Source organism: Anser brachyrhynchus, assembly GCF_964034855.1.
Source record: "Anser brachyrhynchus genome assembly, chromosome: 4".
NCBI lineage: Eukaryota > Metazoa > Chordata > Aves > Anseriformes > Anatidae > Anser > Anser brachyrhynchus.
In genome coordinates, this window is record NC_137698.1 from 76,961,513 (window position 1) to 76,973,568 (window position 12,056).

General features: G+C 43.4%; 1 protein-coding gene across 1 annotated transcript in view; it reads left to right on the top strand.

Moving 5' to 3' along the window:
* ATRN (attractin) overlaps positions 1–12,056 on the top strand; it is a 149,994-nt gene that overhangs the window by 124,706 nt on the left and 13,232 nt on the right. The window contains exon 27 of the mRNA XM_080592234.1: positions 6,091–6,198. Within this exon, the coding sequence (XP_080448360.1) occupies positions 6,091–6,198 (108 nt within the window). The remainder of the gene's footprint in view (positions 1–6,090; positions 6,199–12,056) is intronic.

The window sequence follows — 12,056 nt, forward strand, 5'->3', positions numbered from 1 at the left end:
CTATGAATGGGGACCAACTCACAGAGCCTGTAGGCTTTTTCCAAAATACAAGTGCTGGGTGCTCTCTGCAGCGATCTGTGCGTCTTTGGCCACCGACTGAAGGAAATTACAGCAGAGGGAAGAGATGCCCTGAAGAGGAAAACCAGCCCTAAATATGAATGTTGACAAGAGATTCCAGCTCAGGGGGAATTTGATGGTCTGGTTTTGTTTAAACGTGCTGCTGTCACTTCTGTGCCTAACTGAGCTCGTGTCCGGTTGAACTTGCAGATGGCCAGTTGTGGATGGATTTGTAGTTGTAATGTGTCTGCGCTGGATGCCACCGTGTCACGGTGACAATCATACGCATGACAGCACCCAGCCCAACACTTGTCATGTAGACTTCTTAGGTGTTGCTGCTAGAGATTTAAAAAAGAAGCTGGAATTGTTTTTAGTATGTCCTAAAAAAAGCTGGTGGACAGGATTTGGGATGGTGGTGTGATAGTCTAGCTTCAGGAGGGCTTAGCATCATTAAAAAAAACAAACAAAAACCCACAAAACAATTGTATGTATATCGAATCTATTGTTATTTCAGATTCCGAGGTCTGTCTCTGATGATAGGAATCAGTGGTACAGGTATCTAATTTAGCGATTTGGAAAACTCGGGGAGAGAGGCAGTGTTGTGTAATTATGCTGGAAGAGCTCTAGTCAATCAAAGGTGTGCTCTGCTATGGTGTAATTATCTGGTGTTGGTGTACATCCCAGTCTGCACGGACTATATGCTTTTGGTCTTTTCAGAAGAAATGGTATCTTATTCTTATTAAAGGTCAGCTTTAATGTGCCCTCCTACTGGGCATGATTATGATAAATAACTTACTTATCTTAATCAGCCCTGGATTAAATATGTTCTGTTATTTCAGCATGAGGCAACTTCCCAGCAGCTTTGCTTTCTGGTTTGTTAGAGTTTTGAAGTGTGGAAATGCCTGTTGAGAAGCATTTGAACATTAATTCTCTCCTCCTCTCTCTTTCAACATAGCCTGCAAAGTCAGTTACAAAACTAATTAGCTAACATTAATATGTGCACTGCTCTAGGGGCTTAAAAACTTAATTTTCAGTGATGATGGAAGCGTCAAAGAAAATTGTTTGTTTGTTGACTTACATGGTAGTTAATGTAATTGTGGCTAAACGCTTTAAATCACTTACTTTTGAAACAATGTGGTCCTCTTCGCGGAATATTTATTTCTTACATCTTTTGTGCCTTTCCTGATGCCCCTTTTTATTTTGTAGGTAACTCCATTGATTTCTCCCCTTTCCCCCAAGGTTACTGAGGAACTATAACATAAAGCAAAGGTTCCTACAACGGGATATATACAAAATAATGTATTTAAAATAAGCATTACTTCAAAATAACGCACGAGCACCTGTTGGTGCCAACTGCATAGAAGTGCAGCTCTGTCCTGCCGCTGTCGCCACCAGGATTGGCACCTTCTCCAAAGGCCCTTGGGAACCCCAGGAGGGGGAGATCCCCTTCGAATACGGGCTGTGGGAGCCCACGAGCTGCAATTTTGGGAGATGTCATTACAGGAAAGCTCTGGGACAGATTCTCAAGACAAGGTTTTCTAGGTTAGTCATGCAGCAGTGTCTGCAAATAGGTAGTTAATTTGGGACAAATGGGACAAGCCACTTTCTGAATTCAAATGAAGCCCGAGTTCCTGCATGTTTTGGATGTCTGTAAGCACAAAAGCCTGTCTACCAGTCCAGCCAGTCTGCCCAGTATGCTTTGGAAGGAAGGGAGCACAGTCTGTTCTCTGACCTCAACAAAGTCACCGTGACTTAGGGTGGCACGTCACCAGGTCAGAGTTAATGAGCCTCGCTGGGAGAATTTTGTTACCCTTTGCTTACGTATCCTCAGCGTACGCAGCGAGACCTTTTGGTGTTTGACTAGATTGCATTTTGCACGTTGTGCAGAGCCTTGGAGGGAACGGGTAAGGGGACTGACTCAGTCGAGTAACTTTGCAGAACTGATGCAGTTAAAAAGGTTGGTCGGGAAGGAGGAGACAGCCTCATTCTGCTTCTGCCACCCTCTGTTTAGCCTTGATCGGGAGGGGATGACCAGGGCTGCTAAATCTGCATTGGAGAATGGCACCTTCAGCATCCTGCATGGCAGAGCTGCACTTCTCAGCATGACGCAGGAAAATCCCAAATATCATTTTCTGCCCCAATTCTCCTTTTTCTTCTAAATGTCTTAAACAACAGGAGTACAAATCAGTTTCTTTCCATATCTTCTTCATCTGTTTCCTCTCTCCATGGTGCTTTCTTAAGACTTACTGCTGGTTGTGAGGTCTTTGGGTTTCAGCCCACTGGCCCATTTTATCTTTGCAATACAGAGAGGGTAACGGTTCAAAACACAGCACAAATTTCAGGGTGCTCTGACTTTTGAAGCTGGCTGTGGACAGCCTGGAGGATATGGCTGCTGATTGTGCTCATTCATAACCAAGTGGAGCTTGATGTTTTCCGTGGTGGGACAGAAATACAGCAGTAGAGATGCCTGTGGTTGTGCAGGAGGTCGTCATTGCTTTAGCTCTGCAGCACCATCCCAGATTCATTGCAGCCTGGGAGGTTGTAATACGAATCCTTGAAGGAGGATCTTCAGTCGTACTTGTGTCAGCAAGGTAAAGGACCACGTAGCTTGCTCTGCTGAAATATCTTCAGCAAAAGTGCCTCTGAAACCCAACTGGATGCACGGAGTAGCTGTACTGCTAAAACCAACGAGCTATAGGTACTGAAGGTACAGAAGGCTCAGAGTTTCAGAAAGATTTGAAGGATTAGATCCACAAATTTGGGGGAAAAGAAAAAAACTATGAAAGAAACTATTGCTCTTCCCTGGATCCCATTTTTAAAGCCACCTCTTTCAACCACAGGATGGAGTATCGGTGCCACATGTTCCGCTGATAGCTCCTGCAGCATTTTGTCCTGAGTCCTGAATCCGTCCTGTCTGCTGGAAATACTTTGCTTCCTTTCCCATGAGATCCTGCTTGCTTTGCTTTTACTCTCCCTTAAACCAAGAGCTCATGTGTGCCCGTTGTTCACTTTGCACACCCATGGGTTTTCCGTTCTGGAGCTTCCATTTTTTTTCCTTTCTCGGTTGAAAATTGAGATGAAACTCGTGTAAAAACCCGCCTTTGTTACAAGTTATAGATGGCTGGTTCGGATAGCTTTTAAAATCCATTCTTTATAAGGAGCAAATAAAATCCAAAACGCGTGCCCCTCTTCTGGAAAACCTGGCATCCTTTCACGCCTGACAATACCGGAGCCCGATCCTGAAAGGTACCAGAGCCCTGTGCTCATAAAAGAGGCCCCGCAGGGGGCAATTGCTGAGATTGATGGTAGCAGGACAGTTATACAGAAACCAGTGACTGCTTTATTACTGTAAATAAAATGTTCAGGCTTTTCCTGTCAGAAAACACAGCACAGGTTATATTAGTCAATTAACCTGGTAACCCGGGTGGCTGTTTTTCTTTTGCATGAGAGGCTGTGCTGCCGTACAGAGGGAATGGTTTCCCTGCATCTTCGGGTGCAGTGCTCCTGTCAGTCACCCGCTTCATCGTGGATTAACTCCATGGGTATGAACATAAAGGACTACTGGGATGAAGCTCTTCTTTCCATGAAAAAAATCCATGCAGATGAAAGTTGTACAGGTTCTCATTTTAAGTTTGTGCTTCCTTCAGTATTAAACGTCCACGGTGTGTTCCCGTACACGCTTTTTAATGTGTTTTTATTATAAGCCTGTCAAATGTTTTGCCTTTAAGATCCTCTTCAGACCAAGGTGATTGAAAAATATTCCCAGGTTGTCCTATTAATTGTATGATCTAGAAACCAAAGCTTTGCTTGGAAGTTTATTCAGGTTAATTATTCTAAAACTCAGAAAGCAAATGATCAGGAATGGTGGTGGGGCAGGTTAGGGGGTATCTTGACATTACCTGCTGCTGATTTCTAATGACATACTCCACGTCTTGACTAGGGAAGTGCCACAATTTCTCCTTTGCAACGTAACAACACATTTTAATTAAAATTTTGATACACCAAGCAAATATTGAAGGATCTATTCTTGCATAGGTTAAACACGCACAGTGTATGCCTTGGGGGAAAGAGTGACATTCTGGTTCCAGAGCAATTATTTCTCAAATTTGTTCTTAATTTTCAGGGAATTGGTTTTGTAACATGGCTTTTGCTGCACAAGAAAACAGTGTTAGGGGAAGGATATTCTCCCTGAGGCTTTTGCTGGTTTGGTGACAGTCCGAACCTTTGGTTTTACCAGGTTTGGCCACCGTTGTGCTGAGCAGCGGCTGGCTTTGGGGCGGCCCTGAAACAGATGACTCTCCTTCTCCAGTTCAGAAAATGCAAGCGGGAATATTGCTGTCAGCACCGCTTTTCCCATTGCTCACTCGGAGGCAGCTCAGCTTTCGCAGCCCTGCCCGGGGTTTTATTTCCTGACGCTACTGTCGACTTCAATAGGAGTCATGTTGCCAAATTGCACATTTGCCTTAGTAAACTGAACTTCCTTCAAAAGAGCTAATAGCTTTCAGTTCGTAAGTCTCCTGGACATCTTCATCAGGACAGCTTGTTCTTTGGTTTTATAGCTATTAAACAAAGCGCTTTATGATAGCTGAAGGGGACAATTGCAGGAACAACAACCCAGCAATCTGTTTCACACTTGCTTTAGTCTGCAATCTGCTGGTGTGCTTTAAATATTCGAAAACTCCTCGACTTCTTTTACCCAAGTGTGAGGTCCGCACAAGTTTGCTTGCAAATACTTAGTGCAGCTCCATTTGTGTGAATTTATTGTTTTTTTTCTTTTCGATTGTGACAGTATCTACAGTCTGCTCTGATGGGCTTTGCTTCTCTTGGTCTTCCAGAGACCAGTGTCCTCTTCTGCTGTGCTGCGTGTGTGCAACACAGCATCCATGGGTCACCGGGGGCACGGTGCCTTCGGTGGTGGTTTCTTTAGTGCTATAAATGATCAGTTAGGGCTTGAAGCATCAAATCACCCAAGCTTAAAGGGGGACTGAGGATGGTGGTAGTATACAAGGCATTTGGGAGAGCCTCAATCCACCTTACAAACAGAATATAACTAGTGCTGCTGCAGCTCTGCAGGAATGCTAATTGCATAATGCTGCAAACAACAGGTGGGGTTAGGCACTTTGCTGTGCTTAAGGGTGAGACTGCTGGTTTTTACAAGCTGTACAAGGTATACGTCTCTCCCCTTATTAAAAAGGGGCACTGAGACACATCATACCCATTGCTTCTGGGAATTAAGGTCGTGGCTTCTGCATCCCGTTACTGGTGATGTAGCTCGCTGCTGGTGTAGGGGATTAGCAGCCGAAACCAAGCAGGAGCGTGTGTCCGCAGCTCGGCTCCAACTGAAATGCTGTTTCCAGCCCTATAGGAAACATTATTTTTCCTTAAAAAAGGGAGCTGCGTCATAGTGCTTAAAACTGCTTAAGAGCACAATAAAAGATGTCTTGTGTCGTGAAGGCTTGCAGGGATTTGCTCAGGAAAATGTTTTCTGTTGGAATAAAACATACTGCAGCAAGGACGTATTTGTCATTTGATACATTTGCTATGTTTAGGAAGGAAACAAACAGAAATAATTATTCAATAGCCACCTGACAACATTTTGCTAGAGCTGTTCGAAGAAACGTCAGATTCTTTCTTACAGTTGTTATGGACTGCTGCTAGTTTAATTTTAAAATGGATCCCACAAATCTTACGGAGTCCTCCTATGCCCCAGACAGGTGATGACAAACAGCTAGAGGATCACAGCTTGAAAAGGAATTAGCTGCTTTACGGTAGCTTAAGTTCATGGGTTTTCCTTCGCAAGCAAGTCAGGCTAAGACAGTGCTGTACAGCTTTACTTGCAATGACTTGTTAAACTGTAGTAACGTGAATATTTACAATTATCTGTACCCTTAATCCTGTTAAAACACCAGGAGGTTATTTTTCCTTATTCATTGATATCCCTTTGCATTGGGCAGAACCTCTCAGATGCGTGGTTTTTCATCTTTGTGTTGGAACAATAAAATAATAATAATATTTTTCTGTTTATTGAATTAGCAACTACTCCGTGAGATGCAACAGATGGCAAGTCGCCCCTTCGCCTCCATCAACGTTGCCTTAGAAACAGATGAAGAACCGCCAGATCTCATTGGGGGAAGCATAAAGGTGAGAGCTGGTGCTTTAGGGTGGTCCTCACCGTACTTAATCGTGGATACTTGTTTTAAACTGTGGTTAATGCAATAATCCAAAAATCTCCGTTTGTTAGATATCTGTAAGAAACTATAAGTGTCTGAGGGCCAAAAGATCTCGTTTTCGTTTGATTTTATACCTTCAGGTCTATGTTTACAACTTTTGGGCTGGTTTAGCTAAGAGCTATGCTGTTTGTAGAGTATGAGATTTTGTGTTTGCCTTGTTAGTTTTTATGCCTCGTAATAGAGAAGAATGCGGTTTTACACGGCAGAACATTTGGCTAGAAATAGCTATAGGTACTGCAAATAGAAAGCATTTTTCTGCGATCTCTCAAATCAAACAGGAATATAATCATGTCTGTGTACTGTAATAGTATCAACATATTTCTAGCTATAAATACATTTTCAAATACATCTTGTGATACATAAATAGGAGTGTGGAGAAATCATTGTCTAAAACCTGCCTGGCATGTTCTTAGTCACAGCACATTGTATTTTTAGGAAACGCAGGTTTAAAAGGAGACTAATAAATTAAAAGATCTTTTTTAATGTTATGCTTTCACTAGCAGACTTGTACTCAAAAAGGAAAAGTTAAGAACTTGAGAACATTGATATTTTTTTCCTCTGTCTAAAGTAGCTGTTTCATTTTATTCAGACTTCAGTTCTTTGAAGTTTTCATCATTAGTTCAGGCACAAAGTTTCTCGCTTTCTGCTACTGTGGCAAGAAAGCAAGTAATCCTTTTCTATCAAAAATGTGTGCAATTCAAATATTATAAAGCACAGAAAAACAGTCTGACCCCAGAACCTCTGTTTGGTGGATATTCATATTTAAATCTTGGCCTTAGCATCAGGAAATGTCACATTTAAGGTCACCTCTATAGCCTTAGCTCTTCTTTGCATACATGTGAACATAGTCTTTCATGGCAAGCTGCAGTACTTTTTCCACCTGGTTTTTGTCATGCAGCATGTTCTGAATGGAAGAGTAGAAGAGAAAGAATCTCAGTATATTGTTGTAGTTTCATTATTTGTCCTGGTTATTTACTGTATTTCATCCAAACCTTCTGTCCCAAGCTTTGAATGATTCCTGTGACTGCTCCATATTTGAGTACTTCATGAATTAATCATCGCCACCTCCCTAAAGCTAGGGGTTTAGTGTCCCTGCTTTGCAGGTAGGAACTTTCACAGGTAGTGAAAACAAAGTAAAATTTGCAAAGGCACTCAGTAATTTGGGGGAGCGGACTGACTGGGCACCTAAGCTGACCTGTGCCTGGGACTTCTCCGTGGAGGTCCGGGGTGACCGTACTCCCTGTTGACATTCGTTTGACTCCTGATCATTCAGTTTTAATTTGTTTGTATAACTTCTGTAGTTTTGTCCTGAGGATGATAGAGATTGGAAACCATTGGCCTCTGACAGCTCACCAAGACTTTGAAATACATGCTTGTAAAATTGGGCTGTCACCCAACATGTTAGAGCCTTCTATTCACTGCTTCATTGAAGAAGCTGTAGGATGCGTGTGGATGTTTCCATTGGGATGGAGGCATATTTGTGTGCTTGTTCGTGGTGCTGATGGTTTTGGGCTGCAGTCTGTCTGGGCATTTCCCTTCCCCTCTTTCCATTATTCACACTAATTTTGTAGAAATAAGCAAACTAAAAACACCTCCCTTATAGGATCAGGCCAGAACAAAGCTGTCCTAAACTTTTTGATCTCTGACAAGTTTGTCTACGCTCAAAAAACTGCAGAGAAGATGCTAAACTTTGGATCTCTGCTGTTCTGATGTGTGCTATTTTTCTTCTTGTTCAGCTGGCAGTGCTCGTTTCTTTTTCATATGAGCTTTTTGTTCCCTTGCTCCTCGGTACCTCTCTGCTTTTTATTTTCTTCTCAGTTTCTTCTTTGATTAGAGGAATGCAAAAACCTCCTTTGAAGTGCGTCCGCAGACAGGATTTCGTTTTTCTGGCACTAGCAGCTATATTTCCTTGCATTCCCATGTCTGCCGTCATCGTCCATATCTCACTTGTCTGACCTCCTTGGGTTACTCAAGAAGGGATGGAGAAGCCAATTTTAAGCATAATAAGTAAGACTGTGGACAGATGGACATATGTCCCTTTTCAGACCCAGAAATTGTTACGAACTGCTAATTACCCTCTGTGCTGATAATTCAGCAAGGCGTGCAAATGCTTCTTAATCCATTGCAGACAAAAATGAAGCAGTCTAATTCAGGCAAATGGCACAAAGTGTGTGCGGCAACCAGAAGCCAAAGAGAGGACATGGGCTACTGTGCCAGCAGGTAACTCCATCTGCTGGAAGACCTACGTGCAGAATGAGGACGCTTTTACGTGACAAGGAGAGAAGCTAATTTTATTTATTTATTTATTTATTTGATTGATTAATTTATTTTGCCGATAGCTTGCAGAATTTATTTAGGGGATGAAAGCATGTGTAAAAGTCTGGAGTGTTTCAGCAAAGTTGAAACTGAGAGGAAAGGAGAGGAGGTGCAGGAGACCTGTAGGCTGTGAGCAGCATAGGGAACAGCCCCTCTGAGACTGCCTAACCTGCTGGATGCTGCATATAAGTGAATTTTATCAGAAGTGGAAAAGCAGTCTCAATATCTCTGAGGTCAGCTTCAGTGTTTTTCTCTCATCCCTTTTCCTCCTGCATGTGAGAAAAACTTTTAGCAGGAGGGAGCCGCAGGAAGATGAGCTGGGTTGTTACAGAAATGTGGAACTGCATTTTTCTTTTCATTTTATCTGTTCTTTAATTATTAGCCAAGGAAGGAGTGAGAAGAAATGCTGTTAAGTTGTTGGACCATAAGCCGTTCTCCGGTTGCTCTGCCACTCGCTGTGTCAAACTTGGAGAGCTTTCGTTTTATACAAGAAATCCAGGCTTGCGTTATCAGGCACGCGTTGATGTTTTCCTTTCCCCATATGAATCAAAGCCTTTGGTTAATAATGAGTTTATTTGAGGGTTACAAAGTAGAATTGGAAAATGGGATGTCTTGTCTGCAAGAGATTAATTTCCTTTTCCATTGTACGTAGCCAATTGGCAGCCAGTGTCAAGCTAGTTCCATCCTAAGCTAATGTTTTCCAGCTGGACAGTATTAGAACTGTGTTTTCAATTAGTATTTTTCCTGGGGTACTTAGAAGTAATAGAAAATGATTTACCTGCAGGGAAACTATTCATAATATAGTCTGCAGCTAGGCAACACGTAACTAGCTGCTTTGGTTTATTTCCCGCTCAACAAATACCCAGTGGATCACAAATCTACCACTAAATTTGCTTAGTTATTACAAAATCCATTGGCTTTTCTCTGCAGCTTTTCGTGCATTCTGAGGTGCTGCCTATCGTAATTTCTTCGATGAGTATTTAACATCCCTGGGTGCCTAGGGCCAAATCTTGTAGCGCTCTGCAGTGATTTTTAGAAGACTGTTTCCTGTAAGAATTTGGAAAGTTTATAATTTTTACAGTGATTCCCAGGTATTTTTGAGTTGGTAACAGAATGAAGCTAACACTTGTAGATTCCCAAGAAAAGCACATAGCAGCGTAGCAAGCAAATGCTTAGCTTGAGCAAAACACCTGCAAGATCAACAAGAAAATTGTTTCATTAGGGAAGTTTATCCTTAAGTCAGACAGAATTGTCTTGGAAGCTTTCAGAGGCTTTGAAAAACACTCTCATAAAACAAAGCATTTGCCTGGTGTCGGAGCTGAGCCGTGGAGCAGCCTTGCTGTGCTGTGTTTAGGGATGCGACGTGCAAAGCCAGTGCTTAGAGATGATTATCTTTGCATCCGCGATCGACAGGCTGTCCGCATTTGTAGGTACCTAAATGGAGAGAAGTGTCGGTGAGCAAAATCCTGCTGCAGTTCATTTGGCATGTTCCGTACCTTCGTGCGGGTGTGCATTTAATTCTGCTGTGTTGGGCTTCTGAAGGCAAAATAGCTTCACTGCAAGTCCTTAATCAGACATCAGCTCTGGCTGACTCCGTAAAAATAGCAGAAATTTGATGGAAAATAGCATCTTTCTCTAGTAATTAGTTTGTTTTGTTACAGAAGAGTGTTGTTAAGTGGTTTAAAGACTGCCAGAAGGTCCCATCTGTTCAAGAAGTACAGAGATGTAGTGGTGGGCTGATTTAGGAGCAGGCAGGGGATACCGCAGATTTATATCCTCAGCCTACTTGTATTTCACATCCGAGCAGTGCCCTTGTTAAATTCGTTTCACACTGCAGTGGGGTTGTAACCACCGGTAAGGAGGAGCGGTGAGGAGTCCTGTGGCGAGCACGATAGCTCTGGTACCATCGCGGTGAGGAGTGGTAAAAATAAAATAATAAAATATTGGATGTGGATAAGCATCATCCAGCTCCATCACTGCTACACGGCACCTTCGTTTTTACTTGTAGCTCAGTTTCCTGCAATGAGAGAAGCCTGGTGAAGAACAGCAAAAGACCCAGCAGTTGGTGGGTTTTAGGGCTGTTATCCTCTTCTGGTTGTTGCTCGTGGTGGCTCCTTTCCACCTCGCTTTCCATGTTACTGACCCATTATTTGTTCATCAAATCTGCTGACGGACCAGCCTCCCACCCCATTTCACTTAAAATGAGCTGGGTTAACACGAGCGTGGTAAGCACGGAGCCTCCTGCTTTGGCAGGTCACCCAGATGAGCTGGGGAGTCCTTGGGCAAGCAGGCAGGTGTGGAAGGGTGGCAGGCTTGGCAAGTGCACGTGGGCTGGGAGGTAGGAGCAGTCCTAAGCAAAAACGACCGTGCTATCGAGACGTGTCGGGGTGGGGACAGAGCAAGTTTGCATCTTCCAAAGCTGAAAGAGAGAGGTGTTCTTTGAAGAGTCTCGAAAGGATAATGGTTGGAGGGAGGGGATGAAATCGAGGGCTGAAAATTAAACTGGGTAATCCTAATCTGATGTGGCGTGTGCTGGAGGTGGTCGACACACAGCCTTGGTGGCTGGTGGTGTTCCACCTGACCTGGCTAACACGGGCTGTTCGGGCTTGTGAGCTTTGCCTTTGGAAATGCAATTTAACTTCTTATGTATTATTTCCGGGGTTTCTCACATTTGCTGGCTCTGGGAGCTTTTCCCTGCATTAACGCTAAGCCGTTCAGAGCGTGTTGGCGTGTAGCTGTCTCCTTGTCTTTACGAAAGGACAAAAAGGACAAAAAAAAGCACAAAAATCACATCCACTTGTTACACACAGTCCATATGCGGATCGTGGGATCCCTCCTGTTGCATCAGGGTGATGAGGGACACAAAACAAGAAGTGACATCCCAGCTCATGCTTTATATTTGGTGTTAATCCTGGCTGTGCTGGCTCACCTACTAATTCATAGCAAAGTGTAGGATCCCCTTGGAACAAGAAGCTTGGAGTCGCCAGCGGTGGGCAGGGAGGCGTCATCCAGGCATCGGAGATGGGCGAGACCTGCACTGCCATCGGGTAGAGCCTTCCTGGGGTCTGTCCCGAGGAAGTAACAACAAAAACACCTGATAAAACCTTCGCCTAATGAATTATTTCCAGTTAACTAGGGCTGGGAACCTCGCTTTGGTTTCTGTTACAAAATCAGGTACTTGGGGAAAACTTTCGCCGTTTCCATGCGCGCGGTAAATATTTGGAAGGGGCCTATCAGGAGATCAGCACAAACAGCTGCTAAGCCCGCCTCGTATTTAGGGAATATTCGGCTGATAATTGAGCTGAGATTTTACTGGATTTAGATTTGAAGGCTGCAAAGTTTTCGGCAGAACAGACCCCGATTTAGCTGATACGGAGGAGTTTGCTGGAGGGAGAGGAAGCAGTGCAAAGCTCCCTACAGAAGGTTTTTAAATCTCTTTTTTTCCCTCTAGTG